The following is a 21,045-nucleotide window of genomic DNA, read 5'->3' as shown; positions in this document are numbered from 1 at the left end:
AATCAAAGCTCCTCTCTCCACATATACAAAGCTTGTTTTCTCTGGAGAACAAAGAAGTCATAGCACACTAGGAGGAAACAATAGAGTAAGGAAAAACAACAGCTGGCAGAAGCAAAGTGTTTTCTTTCCTGTTGGAAGAGTAAAGCCTCTTGTTTTGCCACCTTCTGAATTCTTTTTAATTTTTTTTTTTTTTTTTTTTTACTTTCCCCCTCAAACAGCAATGAAGTGGGACTCAGCTTACCCTAAGTCCTGGAATAGGGAGGAGGAGAAGCAACATATTTTGAGGAGAAAAAGCTATCTGGAATAAGGGGGAAGGGGAAGCTCTGTGCTCCTATCCCACCACAGCATCATTTCACCATGTCACAGTGTGCAAAAGTGAGACTATCCACTGCAGCAACAGTCATAGCCTTGCAGAGAAACTGGCAGCTCTAGCACAGAAAGAAGTCTCTGAAGGTGCTGATGCAACTCAAGCAGAGGCTATCAGAAGAGCCGCCTGGGTTCCCTCTTGCTAGGAACAAGTTTGCAGCACTCTAATGCACTGACAGAAAACACATGCCTCTCTACAGTGAGGAGCAGCGTGAAGAAAAGCAGAAGCTGTCAACTTGAAGACATTACATTCCCAGCAAAAAGGCTCTTTAACTCTGTCAATCTCTCTACCTTTACCAGTACAGGACTGACCCAGTTGTAGGAATCTTAATTCTTAAAAAACCCCACTAATTATTTTTCTGTGAATGCAGCTAGTCACCAGCTAATGCTCACAAGGTATTACTCTCTCACAAGGGAGACACCTTCTCTGGAGCATCCCGCTGCAAGAAACCATCAACACCTTTGTGAAGCAGCAACATTCATTTTTACATATCATTTGAACTGTATTATGCCGAGATAGATCTATATCGGTGATCCTCAAAGACCTAGATTCAATATAGGAAACTTTCCCTCGTCAGCCTTGTTAAATTTGTTTAAAACATTAAAAAAGAGACATTAAGTCAGATTCCCAAGTGCCTTTCACAGAGACCTTCACTTCCAACCTATGAATCACTAGCAGCACCTAGTGGCCGCAATAAATTAAACAGGAGATTTTCAGGTTGATCACAGAATGAAATACAGGGAAATCAGTTCTAAACAATGTTTTTCAGCTTCTTTACATGATTGGCTTGAATTACAGCAACACCAGCGTTACACAGATTCTCTTAAATGCTCATGTTATTTCTGTAATCCAAGGAACTCCTCCTGCTTGCATCAACCTGGATTCAACCCCAACGGCATTTCAGGTAGCCAGAGACACTGCCATCAGCATAGCCTCTGCTACAGCGATCCGAGCACAGTAGCAAGAACCTACGTTTTCCACAAGGCTAGAGAGCATCAAGAGAGTTCCCAGAAGCAGCATACCATGTTCACACGGCATGCAGGAGCATAACCTGGGAGATGGGCACTCACACAGCCTAAGAGTAACTTCACACAGCAACCCCCCCCCCCAGAGTACTACATGCTGCTACACCAGTTCCGAGGGAGGAATAGAACAAAACTCAGAGCAATTGAAGATCAATTACTCCCATCCACTTCTCTTCTGACAGCTTGTCAGGGGGCAGAATGCACAGTACAGCTGGGACAACTACATCTAAAATAGATTAAAATGTAAAATAAATGAAGCAGACAGAAATCCCCATGAATTCCCAGCTACTATAGCAACTGCTTTTTACTATCAAGAAGGAAAAGAAACTAAAGCAGGGGGAACATACAGATACTTTTATTGCTCACCTTTTATACAACAGCACACCTTCAGCCATTTTCTTTCACAGCTTGACAATGTTTATGTACACAAAAAACCCAGCAAGAAGCATTATGTGGCTTTCAGTAAAGAAAAAACCAAAAACATTAGAACATCAAACTCAGCCAGGCTTTGTTTTCTGCAGCAATAATAAAAGGGCTTCCTCCAGGCAGGAACTAACCTTCCCAGGCCGTAGTGCATTTCTTTAAAAAGACAGCCCCCAAAACAAATTGCCCTAGATTTGCTGAGCCAGTGGTATTAACTTGCAAATAAAATAAATTTCGGTTTGTCATTTCTTCTAGCTGATTTCAAGTAAAAATTAGGTCTGGAGGAGGAGCAACTTGTTTTGGATGGAGGCAGGTCAGTTTGAATTGCTACACCTAACTACAGGCCTACACACACTATCGGTTCACAATTTAGCTTAGTTTTAAATGATCTTTGCAGATTTTGGCAGCGGTCAGTCTTCAATGTTGAGCAGGTGCAAAAACTTTGTTTAGCGGGAGATAAGGCTACTGAACATGGCATCCACAGTAGAGCTCATATAATAGACAAAAAACCTGTTTGTCAGAGGGAGTGCACTGTGCATGCACACACATGTGTGTACATCTTCATGACTAAAATGAGAGGCCAGCAAGCCAAAAAGCGATACTCAGAAGTCGTTTTAGAACATGTAATTGAACAATGATTAGGGGGGAAAATGCAGAAGTTCTATTGTGTATTATAATAGACAAATTTGACAGACAGGTCTTGATATTTCTCTAAATCAAAGTGGAAGGCAAAGACAGCAGGTAGTTTCAGAACAAAAGTGTTTTGAGCAGAGGGAACCAGTCCAACATCTAAAAAGCATGGCTATTAGTTGATGTTTAGGGTGCAGTGATGATATATTTAATTCAGACAGGTTGGGGGTGGGGTGCGGAGGAAAAGTGTACAGAAAGTTGTACTTTGCTCAACGCAAACATCCAACCCAAAGAGATTCCACCTGCCATATACAAACCTGTACTAATTAAAGCAGCAATTAAGCCAGGCCTCTGAAACCAGGTTTCTATTACATGAGCTCTGACGAAGCAAAAGCTTTTAGCAACCTCAGCTCGTGAAGTGTCTTCCTTGTCCAAAGCCAGATTGATTATACTGATAACCTCCATGCTGGAAGTGCTGCTCAAACTGCCCCCCTTGATTAAAATTCTGTCCACCTCTGCCCCCCCAGCCTCCTCCTTGACCTCCACGGCTACCCCTCCCGCCACGGCCACCCCTCCCTCCTCCACGCCCACCCCCTCGGTCACTGTGGGACCCACCATCTTGATATCTGTTGTCTTGCTGGTAGCTGCCCCCACCACCCCCTTGGTAGCCACCTCCTGAATATGAAGACGACTGGTAGCCACCATAGCCTCCTCCTTGGTAGCCACCGCCACCACCACCACCATGGTAGCCACCTGTTTGAAAACCTGCATCTCTGTAGTTGCTCTCCCTGTAGCTGCCATCCTGGTAGCCACCACCTCCACCATCTGTCCAACCTCCTTGAAGCTTGTTTCCTCTTCCACCTCCTCTACCACCATGATCATAACCACCACGTCCTCCTCGCCCCCCCCGATCATGGCTTCCTTGTTCATGACCTCCTCGCCCTCCATATGATGAGTCATAGCCTCCTCTTCCTCCTCGGTCATGACCCCCATGGTCATAACCTCCTCGCCCTCCATATGAGGATTCGTAGCCACCTCTTCCTCCTCTGCCACCACCTTGTTGCGGACCAGCCTCTGGTCTTTTCTGCCACGGTGGCATCTCAGGAGGTGGCGGTTCAATTTCATTGGGCCTTCCTCCTCTGTCAGGCACTCTGCCCATTAGCACCTGCAAAGGGAAAGGGAGAACTGCCGTAGGAGTTGTAACACCTCACAGAAGTGTCACTTTTACTGATACACACCACAAACAACAGCTGCTCAAGGGTTCTTACATCCAGAGGATTTCATCAAAGCAAACTTTTGTCTGTTTGAATGTGACAGACCTTTGTCTCCAATTAATAAAAATTAAACAGGGATTTTCTAGTACTCGAAGCACTCCTAACAAAACAAGTCACGAGACCTGGGTTTTCTGTTCAAACTGCAGGCACACCAGCAGAGGCAGCATCAATACAGTCTTTCACTAAACTGTTTACTAGTGCAGACTGCTAATCTCAAACAACCACAAGTACAGTGCAACACAGTCTCTCTCCTAACTAGCGCTCTGAATTGCTGTAGAAGCCATTGGCTTGGTAAACAAAGTGCAAAGATTTTTATTTTTCAGTAGGGACACACAAAAACTTACACACCAACAAACAGGTAGGTGTCAGACAGCGCTGATCAGAGTTGAGCAAGACTGTAGAGGTCTAGCTGTCTAAGGATGCTGTCACTTTAAGAATTTAGTAAGACTTAAAAATGTGACAGGACATTTGCATTGCTTCTAGTTTTAAAACGATATAACAGAAAAACTTCAATGCAAGCACGTTACTTTGTTACTTTATGTTACTGTCTTGGAAAACATTTAATATTGATAATGGGAGATTAAGTTAACAGAATATGGATCAGCAGCAGGGCAGTATTGCATTCCTAGTAAAACATACATACAGTCTGATGGTACAGTCACACCTGTCTTCCCACTTAATTTCTTACATTCCACACTGCAACTACACTAAAAAGGTGCAAAAATTATTTGGGGTGGAGAGGGTGTGGTCAAATCAGCACACCACCATTCTATCCTAAATTACTTAGAACTTTACCTGAAATACAGTTGGTACCCAGAAGGCAGAAAGGCATGCATGTACACTCACAAGTTTTAAAGTACCAAGTACACTGCTGTACGTAGCTACTGAGCTTCAAGTTTAGCACATGTACCTTTGTGAGCCTATTACTCTGGCAAAATCATAATTTTTGAAACAAGGTAAATTGCATAGTCTAAATCATATTCTAAATCACACTCCTACTATGTCATTACTAAAACTACACACATGACTATAATCTCTTATTTGTGTACACAGGGGAATCTAACCTGCAAGACCCTTGCTTTGTGATCTTAGTACATTCTATTTACATAGATCAGAAACACAGTTACAATGTAGGTGTTATTTTAGACACAGTGACAGAATTTGGTAGCAGCAGTGTAATGACATCAGTAATTCTGATAAGACAGAGCAGGCTTACTCCCACTGAAAGTAATCAAAGATATTTCAACATTTTTTTACTGTCCCTAAGAAAGGGCACTCTGAACTTAAACAGGTGAAATTGCAGTTACCATAATGCACCAATGCATAATCTGTAAACACCAAATTTCTTAACCTTTATTTCCAAATTCCACTTACAATCCTAAAAAAAGTAGCATTTATTATTACATTCAAATTACTTAAATATTCATAACAGAACAAGCCATTTGTCACCAAAGGTACCTTATTAATGGCACATGCAGTCTTCTCTCGGATGGACCCACTGCTTGTTCTCATAATCTTTGACAGATCCTGTCGAGCTGCCAAGAGATTTGCAATGGAAATAGTGCACTTAGTAGATAAGAGGGCACGTTTTGGCTGGTAGACTTTAGCCAGTTTTTCTGTTTGACTCTGTTGGAGAGGAGAAAAACAAAACCCCATCAGCTAAAGTAATAGGAAAGCAATGGGACACCTCACCAAAAGAATCAAATCAACACTGAAGAACAAGACACTACTGCAAATAGAACAAAAATTAATATAAAAAACAGTGAGAACCACTTTGTAACTAAGAATCACTGCAACGAAACTAGCATTTGTCAAATTAAATTTCTGAAGTAATATAGGAAACACTATTCTGACTGAACTGTCAAGACACTGATCTGACAATTTTAAGATTAACAATATATACATGCAGACCATATTACTTTCAGGCAGCCAAACACAGAACAGAATTGTGTCATAGTTATATGAATTACTGCTAATGTCTAAAAGATACTGAAAGTGAAACATGTCTGTGTCCAGCCTCCAGACCTCCTTCTATGCCTGCACCCTGACCCCACACCCATTCCAGTCAGACTAGCATCACCCCATCTCCAGCACTGTATCAGCAGAAAAAGGCTGTGTTAACTCTTTCACACTCTTCATTCCAGTCAGCTTCTTCACAAAGGCAAACCATCAAGAGGTACTGGCAGAACTAAAGCTCTCAAGTGCTTGTTCTAATTCAGTCCTTTGTCTCACATATGTAGTGCCCAAGCTAGAAATGAGATCCTACAAGTCAGTTTTGCCTTGTAGGCACTCTCTCTTCCTCTACTGCCTTTTGGCATTAACCATATCAGTTTCTTTGAACACCTCAAAAGTATGACAGCAGTTTTCCAACTGACAGACACAACAGAAATCTGTGCTACCAGCCATGAGTAATACACGAGTTACATCCATCTTCAGTTATCAGCAGAGTATAATGTGTCATGCAGTTGGGATAAACCAGATTGCAATCTGCACATAGACAAAAGGGCTGCTTTTTGTCTGGACCCCAAATGACAGCAGTGGTGACAGGCAAACCAGGTTTTCCAACAAATCTCTTGAATGGGCAAGAACTTAGGAGCAAATTTTAAAATCCTATTTGCCATCTAAAGGCAGAAAACTGGAACTGGGAAAAATTGAGAGTATGTATTTCAAAATGACTCAGTGATTAATTTCTAGAACCAAAAGCTTCTGCTTTTATATTACAAGTTGAACAGAGTTTATTCAAAATTAAGGAAAACATGCACATCATTAACCTGATGCTGGCTAAAGACAAGAGAAGCAACAGTATTCACCAGAGCAGTAGTATGTTTTTCCCTGGCAAGTTTGACTGAGCTCTGAGCACAGTATTTTGGTGCTATGATATTATTCTTTTAGGTGAAACTTGACATTTTTGAACTTAAAAAACTCCTAATAACAGACTATAAAGTTTTTACTGGTGTTACTACTATCTGGAGAAGTAACTATTTAGTTATACTACTGTATTCTGTTACTTTTCAAATTAAAAAAAAAAAAGTTAGCATCATGTATTAAAGCACTGCTAAAAGCTACTGTTAAAACAAACTGTATTGCACATATGGAATACTATAGCCACATTCTCCAATTTTGTATTGTTATGGTCCTAAAAAATTTAATTTGCATTTCAATAGATATAAACAAATATATACAATGTGTGGGTTTTGTGAAAGGATTTCATGTAGCTAGTCAAGTTCAAAAACATCTGAGAATTCTCCTAGGAAAAAAAACAAACATACATGGATTTGGATGCCAAAGCTATAACACAATTAGAAGTCCCTGGTTTATAACCTAATCCATACTTTTGCCTGTTTTAATTCACTATTAAAATATTCAGTCAATCAGATAGTTCTTCAACCATCTACTAAAAAACCTGAAGAATACAAGGTTTAAGAGATAGTACACCAGTAGAAGTCCTGCTCAGGTGATGAAAGAGAAAATGGGAGAGGTCACAGTTTATTATTAAAATACAGTTGCTTTTTTAATAAATCATTTATCAAGAAAAAAACACTAGATTAGTGATAAACTGTGACACATGAATCATAACTCAGTCTCAAACACTACCAGCAGCATAATTAACAGCATGTTAACAGATCCGGTTTAGTCCTAGAAAATAAATTATATGTACTATTTTTTATATCTTGTCATTCCTTTTTCACTATGAAATATCGGAAATAGGGAAACCATGTAATTCTTTTTAAAAGTAGAATATGTATCACATACTCAGAGAGAACAGACGCCATGTCACAGCCATTTGCACGGTTCAAAGACAAAAGAAGCACATAAAATATTACCCTGTCTATGAGGTAAGAACAAGTAGTGCCTTAGCAGCTTTTCTCATGTGCATCTGTGGAGTTGTGCTTGCAGACACACTTTGAGTTAAGGAAATCTGATCACTGTGGACAGCACAAAGTAAGTTAAGGGATGGTCAACAGGAAGATGCGTTTCTACCATCACACAGACACAGCATTTAATGATTCACATGATGGTACTCTGAATGCAGTGGCCTATTTAACTGTGTTTTGGCTTTGGTGTATAGTTACACACAGTCTATCTTCTCATTTTAGACTGTTTTAAAATCCAACAGATCAGTTTTCAGTAAAATTTTTTTAGTCATCTTACATTGTCATAAACTTCTTCAGAAACTCAAACCAAAACCAGACAACTTCTGTGGTTATTTCTTACTCATGAAGGATGAAACAATGAAGCAGTTTTCCAGAGATACTTATTATAAAGCATTACCATCAACTAGAACTTCACAGCAAGTTGGTTGTACCTTAGCTCTATCTGACCAGCCAAAGGACTGCACAGTTACATCCAAACGTTTGACTAACAGTTTTCTTCGGACTTCGTATTCGTTGACTATGGCTTGATTAATTGCTTCAATTTTTTCCTGAAACAAAAATTTGCAAACATAACCTATAGATTATAAAATGTTTCTACTTAACATAAAAACTATGTGGATGGAAGAGAATAAGACACAGAGATATTAAGCAGGGCTTAAGCCTGCAATTATCTACCTTGTCAAATGGGCTCACAGCAAGTAATGCTTGCTGACACTATTTTCCTGAAGGCTTCAAAGGCTCTGTTATCCTCACGTTCAGCCTTCTACTATTTCTAACAGCACAGCTGCCTGTTCTTCAGAAGGGACATAAAAACTGCACAAACTGCTGAGGCATTTCTCAACACTCACCAGGACAGAGAAGCAAAAGTGAGAAAATACTACATGCAACAAGTTGAAGGAGATGCAAGGACATATGTAAGTCCTAGGGACCAGGGTGTCCTTGCCTTCTTTAAAAGCAGTAAGCTTAAGGACAAAGACAGAGCAAAGATAGAGGACTAAAAGTAAGTAAAGTACTGTAAGAGGATCTTGATTAAAGCACAATCTGCATACAGACAAGACAACACAGTGCCCTACTGGAAAAAGCCATCACTAGAAACGCACCTGGTAGCGGACAGTGGTCTAGTCAGAGCAACAGTTGAGATATGCACCATTAAGGAAATTATTTATGTATTGATTGAAGCCTGGCTGGAGGGGGGCTGTGGGGCCCACTTTCAGCCTCAACAATACAAGCACTGAAGGAAGCAGACTGTTGGGAGTAGAAGAGCTTCAACCTTAAGCAAGAGACACAAGAGAGACTCGCAGTCTCACAGCAGTAGCCATAGCTTTGTGCTGGTGCAGCAGCAGTATCTAACCCAGGCACCATCATTCTAGAACAGCAGGTGACAAAACCCAGCTGGAGATGATTGTGCCTCTGCCACCTGGGTGTACAGCCTCTCCCAGCTTCCACCTGCACACTCACTGCTTCTTGGAGAAGAGGCTATGAAGGAAGCAGGCTACTCCAGCAGGACAGAAAGAGAGGAGGAAACGATGGGAAGACCCACAGGTTAGCTGGAAAGAAGCCACAGGAGGGGATGTGACACCATCTCAGCAAGGCTAGGTCACACAGACAGTGCTGGCAAGGAGCAGGAGAGGAAGGCTTAAGCTACTGCACAAGTATGCAGGTCAGCACCACCACCGTAATTCTCCTTTATTTTGGAAAACTTTTGCCTGCATCTGGACATATAGATTAATGAACCTAAGATCTTATCAGTTGCTGAACACTTATTGTACCAACATATATGTAAAATACTGCAAGAAATTGTCTTATCTTCAGAAAGAGATGAGAAAAATCATTTTGCAACATTACACACAGAATCAAGATCAATACTTTATATACCTGAAAAAGGGAAATGGGCTCTAACACCTGCAACTACTTACCCAGTGAGCTGGTCCCAGTTGTTTCTTCAATAAAGGTTTTCCAACATGATTAGGTGGAACCTTTGCTAGGGTTTCCTTCAGCTGTTAGGAGACATATAAAAATATAAGCATTGGCTAAAAAAAAATAAGCTTTTCAAGATTCAAATTACAGAAGAGGACTCTTGGACGGTCATAGGCTTGACAGAGCAACCTCCAATATCAAGTTGTTTTCTCTGGGACAGAGAACCAAGCACACTTCTTTTGGGTAGATCTACAGTTAAAATAGACAGATTCCATGAGGTACAGCTCCCCTTGAAGACAGCAGTATTATTCTACACATCATCTCTTTAGTTCAAAAAAACCCCCACACTTGTATCAAAAAGGTATTACGACTATGTGAAATGTAACACGATATAAAGAAGGACCCCTCTTTACAATCAAAAGGAGAAAATCTTCAATATGAAAATTTAAATTTAACTTGCATTTTAAAAGTTTGGGCACAACTTAGGTTATCTTTCCCATCTCAAAATTTCTGAGGACTTCAGGCAGAAGAAATGGAGTAGCAGTGACAAAAACTTGGATCAAAGCAGGTTGGAGTTATGAAACTTCACTTTTCCACTGCTGCAAACCACATTTTTCAACTTCCTTGGCTGTTCATTCCAGCAATTGATTTAACACATTCAGTGACTTGGTTTTCCAAAGGTGCTGAGCCCAATTTGTTTAACTTGAAGATTTTAAAACCATGTGCTTTCAGAGTAGCAGAGGCAGCAGTTCATTGAAGTATCAGCAGTTTCTTTTTTTAATGTGGTAGATCATTAACAGAGAGAGTCAATTACACAAAGATCCTACTCCAAACTGTACTATGTATATGTGAAGAAAAAAGGTAGCTTGATTTTCACATGCTAGATGAGAATATCGCCATTCTAAGACTCACTTTTTAAAAACAAGGAAACTTCAGGGTGATCTCTTGTTATAACTATCATCTTACAGTCGAGTAAAATTTTCACTCTATGTTATTTAAGTTTTCACATTTTGCTCAACTTTGTGATGTATTTTCATTTGCAAAGTAAAGTAAGTTTTTCAGTTATTAGTCAGATTTACTTTTTCCTTCTCAAATACTACCAACATCTGAAGTGTTCAGACTGTAAGTACCACAGCTATATATGATTTCTAAAAAACCCTGTAGGTTAGAAATTCTTGATGTATTTTATTAAGCTATAAGGACTGTTCAGGTTTTTTTTTTTTAGTATAACCACCTATGGATATAAATCAATGAGGTAACGGTAATTTAACCTTAACGATTTTGCAAGGTGTACGCAAATTCGACTTTAAAGCAAGACAGTGTAAAAGAAAAGTCTATTAGTAAAGCATAACAGAATTCCCAGATTAAAAAGATTTTGATCTACTTTGTAATCTGTATTTTTATAGAGTCTCTTTCACCAGCAAAGCTTGCTAGCAGTGTTCATTGTTATGAATATTTTCTACCTTTTCTAGAAAATGGAAGCACAGTTTTCTTATCTAACTATTTAATGCCCATGACAATGCCAAAATCAGAAAACAAACTGCTTCCATTCTACACGTTGGACTTCTGCTGGAAAACCATCCTCCTCTTCTTAAACAAGTCAATCCAAACTGATTTCTTGCAAAGAAATGAAGCACTATTTTCAGTTACTTGGATTTATTTAAGTACAACACAACTAAAAGGTTAGTCAAAAAACCTCTCTGAAATATTTTGGGGAGCTTTGTAATCATATCTGTTCTTTAAAGTCCACAAAGGTTCTCTTCTCTCTCCCCTATTCTGCAAGTTAAGTTACTTAACTTAAAAACTTTCTGTCCTCCACCTTTGGTCTGTGCACTGGACAGTCCATTACACTTCAATTTTCTGTTTTATAAAAATTACTCAAACAGAAGTAAATTTCTTTTAAAAAAACCCACAACAACCTGGAGAACACATACATGTAAAGGAACAAAAATAAACAGAACCAATGAAGCCTTAGGGAAAAGGTGTAAACTTGACTTTAGTTACAACAGCTTTTAACCTAAACATTTTTAAAACAGTAGGTTCCTGTAAAAATTTGTTTAGGTGTATTTCTTGGAATATGTTTCTCCTTAATGTTCTTCCTGAGGCTTAAGCTCAGCAGTTTCCATGTCTTCTGCAACAGGTGATGACATTAAAACCTACAGCAGAGTAAGAAATACCTCACCCCGTAAGGCAATGATAGCAAGTCCCTGACCTCGTGCCTTGGCATGGAAAAAGCCTTTAAATTCATTTTCAGAATCCTGACTCTTAGCATACTCAGTAAAGCACATTAACTCTCCTTCACAATTCAAACACTGGAGTTTCACAAGAGGCAAATATCTCCCTGGTAGCAGAACTATTTTCCATCAAAACAGTAACATCATAAATATTCTAGTTTTGTTCCTTTGGATCTTACTTTTTTTTCAATTCCACTGAAGAACTGGAACATCGTTATGTTGGCTGGAGGCTTGGACATGCCTAAAGCAATACATATGCCTTTTAGCTCCTGAAAGACTTCACTGCCACCTCCTTCCTGTGCTTTTTTAGGAGGGGCATTCACACACAGCATTCTGGCAGCTTCCAGTTCTGAGATGAGGTATGCTGGGTAAGAAAAATTAGATTTCAGCATCAGATATAGCCGAGTTAAAATTATTTTAGAACCAGTGAGAACTCAAGCGCTTACAACCAACGAATGTGCAAATGGACTGTTTTAGAAAGAGTTAGGGCTATAATTTTGGTATCCACCGAACACTCTTATTTCTAACAAGCACTGAGCTCAATGCTAGAAACACAACAAACAGGGGAAAGGTTTAATACAACCAATTAAAGCCTGGAAAAAATCCCTATGATTCCAACCGGTATTAATCACAAAGTTCAACAGAGCACAGCTCTTTTCCTTCAGGCTTCGCCCAGCAAAGATAGGAGACTAGGAACATGGAAATAAGCAGGATGAGAGACTTGGATATGCACTTTAAGGTAGACAAGCAAGCACTCCTTGAGGCTCTAGGAAACAAAGCAAGGAAATGAGTAGAGAGAAGTGAAATGTTGGATGAATCTCCTCTACTTCCCCAGGCAAGATGCAGAGTGGAAAAAAACCCCCACTTTTAAAAGTACTATTGAGAATTCAGGTTTATAATAACTCCAGAAAGGAAGGCAGTAACTGATGAAATAAAAGCTAGAATGCCTGCAGTGCTCTTCAATATCAGAACTGCAAAAGCCTACCACCACATTACAACTCCTTTATCAAACAAACAAAAAATATTAAAATGACAATTTCTGAACATGGTATACACCCAAAATTTCAGCATTAGGTGTTGGTTACAGTCATATAAATTTAGCACACAGCCTTTGCTTGTGATTGTCACAAATTCAAGGTTTGAACTGAAAGAAATGCACAGGTTTAACAATACTTTTATCATGAATCATACTGTGTGACCGTAACAGTAACATAAATAATTATTTCTAAAAAAAAGGATTGAAAAATAGATACTGCACTGATAAAGACAGACTTGTGAGCAGGGCTATAAACCCATGGCTACACAAAAGCAGCTTACCACCTATGAAATTGGGACAGATCAAAAGATTAAGAAAAGAACAAAGCATTTTAATGATCTCTAGAATTTCTTCTAGATCTCTAGAATGTCTTCTGCTAAAGACACAGAACACCTTATGAATTATAACATTCTTAATACGCAAAGCAGTGAAGAATCCTTTGTAAGTTCTTTCAATGGTACTTCATATAGATTTTTCTTACATTCAACTTTCAATTATTTACACCCCATTAGGACCTCCTGAAAAAGAAACTAGCAGCAGAATTTTGTTTCAAGAATTCAGAGATTACATTCAAGCTACCTTCAATCTCCTCTGACAAAGACTGAAATTTTTAAGTGTATCACTGTGAGACACAGATGTTCTCCAGATAGTGATTCTTTTTTGCAGACCTTTTCTGAACCAACCTGAAACTCTTGTACTTTTTATTTTTGCAGATGCCAGTACTTAATATTGTATCCTAGTGATGCTGAACACCAAGGCAATCTAACTATTTATGTTTATTTGGTGCTTTCCTCTCACAGCAATACTGTTACATCTTCCAATTGACAAACTGTGCTGCATTTTGTTAAAATGTAAAATAACCCGGCATTCAATTAAAGAGGGTTATTCTGTTTCTTCTGAAAAAAATCTGGGTTTATGGTTCCCATACAACAGGATATCTAATAAGTTAGTTTAATGTAGGTAAAGCAAGCTATGCAACTATCACGGTACACAAAAAAGGAGTTTGGCATCTATTTCAATTCTATATTTGACAGTAAACACAGTATTCCTGCCAGCTTCTGAACAAGGCCTTGTATTACCAAAATGTACATCACAGAGGACCTCTGGGGTAAACTGTGTGTCACAGACAAGCCAAATTTACTAAATGGCTTGGCTTACAGAGAATAAGCTGAAGGGCAGACTGTTTGAGCTACAAAATATTTTAAAGGCAATTATTACCTCACTTCACCTGACATTTTTGAACATGCTATCAAAACAAATTCAGATTAAGTCTTACTACTCATCTTTCTCCTACTGTTGAAATACTGGAACCTACTCTGTAATTCATTTCTTACATCGCAGCTGAGGGCATAACTAAATTTCTGTTTTGAAAAGTTAAAGAACTGGCAGCAACTGAGGAAGCAAATAAAACATTATGTTGAATTTAAGATCAGATTAAAATTAGTATTACAATTTCTAACTCTGACACTTGTAAAAATTTTTTTTTTTAAATATGAATCAACATCACACACTTTTTCCAAACTGAAGTACTATTTCTTCTCCTTTAACATTTCCTAAGCAGGAATAAAACCAATTTAGGTATTGAGATCTGCTGGGGGAAAAGTAAAGGGAAGACATCACCATTGCTACTGCTAATTTATTTTCAATCAGCAGAAAACAACATTGAAGCTATTTACTCAGGGACATGATCAGAAGAACTAGGAGTTGGGATAAAACATTTTCTCTTCTTCACAACAATTCCAATCGTTGTCAGAGTGTAGGAAAATGCAAGTCTTATTGCACCTTGCAAGTCATCATGGTGGGGGCTCCACAACGATGATGCATCTGGTGTTAGTTGTCATTTTTACAACCCTTCTAAACAAAGTTCAGTGGCTAAATCCTGGCAGAAGTCTTCAAATTATTCCCTCTTCAGAGTACCTCCTGAGAAGTAATAGGACAGGCCTGTTGCTAGTGAATGTGAAAAACGTTAATACTCAGAATATTTTCCATCATATACTGGCTACAGAATGACTGGTAAGTTTATTAGACCCAAAAGTATAATATTCTGACACTATAAATTACAGGGGAAAATAATTCATCATTTTAGGTAACTGTTTATACATTGTGGTAAACAAAACAATATATCATTAAGTGTAAGAAACAATACTATGATTCTTGCACAAAAACAGATTTGTTTGCAAGCACCCTTCTAACTTACTAAGCAGCAAGAGACAGTTCTTTTGATTATGAAGGCGTTTTGTCACATCTCCTGATGTTAATGATGCATATGGACAGTTCATTTCAGCCAGCAACCCACTCATTTCAAGTTGAAATTCTTCTGCTTCATTTGGACCTTAGAAGGAAAAGAATAGTAATTTCTTTACACCTAATACATGTATCTCTGGCTGTGAGTAGAATGAATTAGATATTTAAAAAAAAAAAAAAAAAATGCTTTGCTCCAGTTGCTATTTAACATTAAAACCCTGCTTTTAATGGAAGCCAAATGTGTTCTTTGAGTTTCTCAAAGACATAGCACAACCTACTTGGAGCCATGATATTCCTCATTATTGTAAAATTATGTTTCACTGACAGCTTTCCCCAGCTACAACAGAGAGCCACTGGCAACTTCTACAATGAAAAGTGACATTAAAAACATCACAACTTTTACAGGGGTATTTTAAGTATCAACTAACTTTTCCCACTACAAATGTATTAGATAGTTCTGACAAAGTCACGAATAATATGGTTTATGAGCTCTCATGCTTTTACCACTTCTCCCTGTAAGCTCATATTTGTCAAATGATCTTATTTCATACCAATATTCTTTAAAAATAATCAGGTCATGTAAATCAAAGCTTAGACTGATATTTGTGTCAGAAATTAGTGAAACTAATCTGAATTTGTTAAGCCAAGTTATGCAAAAAATAGTGATTAATGAGAGGTAACAGTTTTTCTTCATTTGAAAAGGGACTTCAACCCAAAATGTCTGTTATTTATAAACTCAAGTCCCACAAAATGAAGGTAGGGCTTGATGGTACTACAGATAAAATGTTTCTATCACTGTGTTTAAAGAATTTGAAATAGGTGCTAGAGTACTTCTGGATTGTATTTTTACACAAAACATAGTAGGAACCTTATACTGCTAGAAGAGGTGAAATGCTGTATTGTTACAGAGATAGGGAGTCAAATACACTCAAATAAGAAAGGACGGACATGTCAAAAACAGAGAGAAAGAGGAAAAGAACAGCTATTGAGGTGAAACGCAGCAATCTTTGGCCATTGAGTAGATTGAAAGTTAAGTTCATAAAGGCATTATGAGTTAATACATTAGATATTCAGAAGTACAGGTTATCATACCAATTTAATCTGTAGAATGTCATGACCAGTTGACCAAAAATAACATTTTTTGAAAACTAAGGTTTGCTTCCTCCACCAAAACAACAAACAAACAAACATTTTCAGGCTCCTTCTCAGAGAGTGTTTCATAAAGGGGGAAAAATACATAGTAAGCACAGAGTAACCAAAAATAAAAAGAAAATATCGTTACTGTAGTCATGAGAATGTTTCCTTGAACAGTAGGTATTTCTTACGTCAAAATTACAAACAGAAGCATTGAAATAAAAGTATTCTCATGATCTAATAAAAAAAAAAACCACTAATGTTTCGTTAAATCCATCCAAGAACTTTAAAAAAAGTTCTTTGGTTGAACAATTAAAAGAAAAAGCTAATTTCAGAACAAAGACTGTTTGAGCCTCACTATTATTTCAATCTCTACTGGCTGTTCATTAGGCAAGTTTCAGGTGGAAAATATCCAAAATCTGACAGCACACAGACAATGCTCCCTGGTACAACAAATTTGGCAGTTGTCAGCCCAAATCTTTATGGCATGCAAGAACATACATTAAGTGCACGTTTGTGCTAGAGTTATGGCTACTTACTGTTAGTTGCCTGCACATTTTCCTCTAATTTACAGAATAGCCGTAACTCAGATACCAACCAAGCACAGAGTTTGGTGAATTCAGGGGAACTGGCTCCACGAGAGACTGCATGAGCCAGCGCTCCGTCGTCTAACAATGGACCTTTGTAACTGACAAGTAAAACAAAAGCACAGTTTATTAACATTTGCTATGACTGATGTCCTGTGATAGATTTACTTTATGCTGTATGCATATTGAGAAACACACCCTCATCACATCTGCAATGCTGAACATCTAAACTGATAAGATTCCCGCACTGAACTGTAAGAAAAAGCACACTGAAAACATCTGAGTGAACTCAGCATTTCCATGCACATTAGCTTACTGACAAAGAGACTGTGTCACAAAATATCATCATCACAGGTTTCATCCTGGAGAATGTTATCACATGCAGTGGCAAATTCTCTGCCTCTATCTCTTTAATATGTTACTTACAATATAGCTATCTAGGGCAACTGCAGTTTCAAAGTATCATTCTTGAGCACTGCTTTACAGTACATTGAATAATTACTGCTGAACTAGTGCATCTTTTCTGTCATTTCCTATCATGTATCAAAAGGTTGCCACACAAAACAAAGCCTTTGATACAATTGTTACAAAAGTGATCTGCAAAACAATGTCCTCTCTTGAAAAATTACCTTCTTAAGTGGGCACAAGAAAAATAAATAGAATTAGCTCTTTGTGTAAACAAGCCAAGATCAGGCCTAGTATAAGAAAGCATGAGTCTACAGATCAGGTCTTAGAAGACATAGTTTTCAGGACATCTGTGTACTGATACTCTGTCAGGGGGAGGAGGAATAGTAGGGAGAAGGCTGCCTTATTAACCAGGTAGAAGCACAAAGTCAGAGCTTACCAGAATATTTAAGAAAAAATGCACAGTATTATTTTGATATACTGCACCCAAAACAGAAAGACATCCAAGAGTGAGCATAATCAACTGAACTCCCTCTTTCGAACTTCCAGGTATAGTCACCCGCTATGTCACAGCAACCCAGTCAGTCCAGTCAACTCTTGGCAAACCTCAGAAGTAAAAAAAAAAAAAAAAAATCTCTCAAAGAGCAAATTAATATGTTAATCTCCACACTTTGTTCTTGTGCTTAACATCACGTATAAAGGATTTGGTCTTTACTGTAACAGCCTGTTACTCCATCCAACCAAAATGAAGAAGCCACACTCAAAAATAACTTTTACCTCACAGAGCAGCTCAATTAGCCACACAGAGTTAATCTACTAGCAGCTGGTGGGAAACTGTAATCTGACGTATTACAACTCTACTACATTACCACAGTAGGCTAGACAATTCCAACAGGCTAATTAGAGCAAGCCTAAGTCCCACCCCACAGACATTTCAGACCTACACATGTATAGGAACATCTGGGACTTGGAATAGAAACATCCAGTTATAGATCAAAGTAGAAAGGAAGTGATGACAAGCCTTTTGCTTTGGCAGGATCTGGATTTAAGTCACTGGTCACATCAGAGGCCCCTTTTCTAGAATTTTTCTTTGACAGATATGACATCTTTACTGTGTTATCTCTGATAATTATGACTTCAGCTACACATCTACCCGGCCCGTAATCCAACTTGCAGATTCCTGACTGCAAGCAGCTTTTTCCTTCCATTCCTGCCAATGGCACATGTTCTAGAGCTACACTCCTCTTTTGGTAACATTATGATCTCCAGTTTGTTTACTTTTTCAATAGTTCAACAGACTGACTTACAAGGCAAGAGGCCACTATTTGAGCACCTCGAGCACAAATCCCAAAAGAAACAACCCTTTGATGTGCAATGCTATTAAAAAAAAATAATCAAGTAATATATTAGAAATGCCTTCAGTATCTGGTTAGAAAAAATAAGTTGAACTGTGAAGGACCATGGAGCTACTGCCAAAGATTAAAACCTCAAACACCCCAGTCTTTCCAGACACAAGGAAACAGAAGTCATTTAGTCACATGCAGTAGTTTTCCCAGTTGTTGCCAATACTGTTGAAGCCCCGTGTCTTTCTCCCTCCAAATTTGCTTTTCAATCACTGTTGCCAGTCTTGGCTGATATGACTTATTTTTTAATCTGCTTTCATTGTTCACTTTATTTATGTCAACAATCAACAGCAACACTTTCTGTCTATAATTACACAGATCAGGAGCACAAATCACAATCCCTTCAAGCCACTAATAACCTTTTAAACATATGGCAGAAAAAAGAAGCCGATCACGGTATGCGCATCATGGCAGAGACCTTTTTGCATTTCAGTTGGAGAAATACCTACCAAAACAGAAACCTATTTTTCAAGCTTTGGAACCATCTTAGCCCTGAAATATAATCTTTATTGGAGCATAATGACTCTAGCCACAAAGTGATTTATGGGAATGTGGCCAATGTGAATAAATACAGCTGTTTGCATAGAACCAGCAGCAGTAAAATTGTAACTGCCTATTGTCTGAGCTCTCAACAGTTTACAGACATGCAAACTTACCGTAGAGCACACTCTCCTTGCTCTCCCTTTCATGTTTATATAACCTTACTGACTCTGGCAGAGTAACAGGTTTAAACAACAAAAGCTTCCTGTGCTATATTATGTTAAAAAAAAAAGGGAAAAATACTCTGTCATTTACAATTTTTTTGCTGTCTATTATTTTTCACTAAGTATGAAGCCTGAAAGTTTTCTTCTCTGACTTCTCTTCTTAAAAAGTTTCCTTTTCCCCTTCCCCACCCTCAGCTGGGACCACTCTGTTGAACAGAGGGGTTACCGATAGGATGGCATCACAAGAATCGAGATCAGCACGCAGGAAGAGGTAAAATGTTTGCCAAGGCCGTACAGCTAAAAAACTGCCGTGGTGCTTTTCTCAAGCCCAACCGGCACCGCCGCCAGCCCCGCTACGGGGGGGCGGCACCTCGGCTCTGATGAAAAGGGACCATTCCAGGGGCTGACGCTGGCGCAGCTCTACCCTGGGCCGCAGACCCCCCTGCCCACGCACACACACACCGGCGCCTCCCTCCTGCTCCCGGCCCGCACCGGCCGCCCGAGGACGCCACGGCCCCGCCAACGGCCGCCGAGAACCTCTCCCCCCCCCCGCCAGCGCCGGCCCCGGGGCACCTACCCCAGATCCTCCAGCGACTCCAGCACGTCGCTCTCCAGGAGCTCGAACTCCATCCTGCGGCGGGGCACGGGGGACGAACCTGCGCGACAGCGGGACTCAGCGCCCACGGTACCCGCCGCCCGCCCCCAGCCCAGCCCGGCTCAGCCCGGCCCGGCCCCGCGGGCGGGGGCTCAACGGTCGCACCCCGCCCCCGCCTTGCGGAGCGGGGGAAGCACGGAGACCTCGGCGCACGCCCGTCCCCGGTCCCCGTCCCCCGCCCCCGCGGCCCCACGTACGCTGCTCGCACGCTGCTGCGCCGCCGACTGCCGGGTTGGCATGTCAGGGCGGGGAGGGAGGGAGGAGCAGGTCCCCGGCCTGACCCCTCATACCGCTTCTCTCGGGCCGTCCCACCGCCACGCCTGATCGGTGAGGCCTCCTTCCGCGGCGGTCTCAGCCTACCCGTGGCGCCAAGGCAGCGTTGCTAAACGGAGACGCGGGTGCGAGGACGGACGCCGGGTGTTTCGGCGGGGAGGAAGCCCGGGAGGAGGGAAGGATCCCACATTTCTGTTCAGGCGATACCTCGGGCAGCTCCGGAGGAAGGACCCCACCCCCTCCCCGCCGCGGAACCCACGCTGGAATGTGCCGTGGCAACAGGCGGAGGGGGACGGAGCGGCAGAAGGGTCAAGCTGCGTCAGTGAGCGCGCGCTTCCCCGCCCAGGAGGACCCAGCGGTGCTGCCGGGACCACAAATCCCAGCATGGCCACGTGCCCGACGGGACCCTCGCGGCCGCCGTAGGGCCGCCTCCCGCCGCTGCTGGGTGAGGCCCGGCGGCGGATAGAGGCGCGGGGGGAAGGGGGCCGGATAAAATCAATAAATTGAAATCGCTGCTTCTGCGGGTCTCGTTTCTCCCTCGACGGGTTTGCGCGAACTGGTGGGTAACGGCCTGTCCCTGTCGAGGCGGCGGGGGCCTGTGCCCCGGCGGCAACGGTTGCGGCGGTGCCTCGGTGTCCTACTGGTGATGTGCCTTTTGAGGGCGCTGAAGTAGTGCTGGCCGTACCAGAGCCTGCCCGACTTTGTGCTGATGGTGAAACTCCTTCAGGCAATCCTCTGGCACCTTTTTAAAATTATTTTGAACTTTGGGGACAGGGGAGGGGTGTAACACCGTTCACTTATTTCAGTTGCCAGCATCTTCAGAAGGAATGCCATGCATGTGTGTAAAGATGCATCGTTA

General features: G+C 40.6%; 1 protein-coding gene across 4 annotated transcripts; it reads right to left on the bottom strand.

Annotated features, from left to right (window-relative positions):
* Positions 1-1,731: 1,731 nt before the first annotated feature.
* FAM98A (family with sequence similarity 98 member A) lies at positions 1,732-20,220 on the bottom strand. 4 transcript variants are annotated; one of them, XM_030035246.2, is made up of 9 exons: positions 20,111-20,215; positions 19,836-19,914; positions 16,699-16,847; positions 14,979-15,113; positions 11,925-12,109; positions 9,511-9,591; positions 8,026-8,142; positions 5,178-5,345; positions 1,732-3,610 (listed from the first exon to the last, which is right to left on the bottom strand). In XM_030035246.2, the coding sequence occupies exons 2-9, from the start codon at positions 19,886-19,888 to the stop codon at positions 2,852-2,854; spliced, it is 1,647 nt and encodes a 548-aa protein (XP_029891106.1). In that variant the 5' UTR covers positions 19,889-19,914; positions 20,111-20,215; the 3' UTR covers positions 1,732-2,851. The 4 variants fall into 4 exon arrangements, with proteins under 4 accessions (XP_029891106.1, XP_040984335.1, XP_029891107.1 ...); XM_041128401.1 differs by having other exon boundaries at positions 20,120-20,192; XM_030035247.2 differs by lacking the exon at positions 16,699-16,847 and having other exon boundaries at positions 20,111-20,220.
* Between the last annotated feature and the right edge of the window lie 825 nt (positions 20,221-21,045).

Source organism: Aquila chrysaetos, chromosome 13 (assembly GCF_900496995.4).
Source record: "Aquila chrysaetos chrysaetos chromosome 13, bAquChr1.4, whole genome shotgun sequence".
NCBI classification, from domain to species: Eukaryota; Metazoa; Chordata; class Aves; order Accipitriformes; family Accipitridae; genus Aquila; species Aquila chrysaetos.
Note: the sequence above shows the minus strand (reverse complement) of the source record. Positions and strands in the feature narration are given on the sequence as shown.

Bases quoted from the DNA above. Each gene is read 5' to 3' on its own strand.
- FAM98A (XM_030035246.2), bottom strand. From the start codon at position 19,888: ATGGAGTTCGAGCTCCTGGAGAGCGACGTGCTGGAGTCGCTGGAGGAT. The intron at 12,110-14,978 runs GTAAGTTAGAAG...TTTCTTACCCAG, and splicing joins GAACTGTCTCTTGCTGCTTA to CATACCTCATCTCAGAACTG. The intron at 8,143-9,510 runs GTAAGTAGTTGC...TTTTTGTTTCAG, and splicing joins AACTGGGACCAGCTCACTGG to GAAAAAATTGAAGCAATTAA.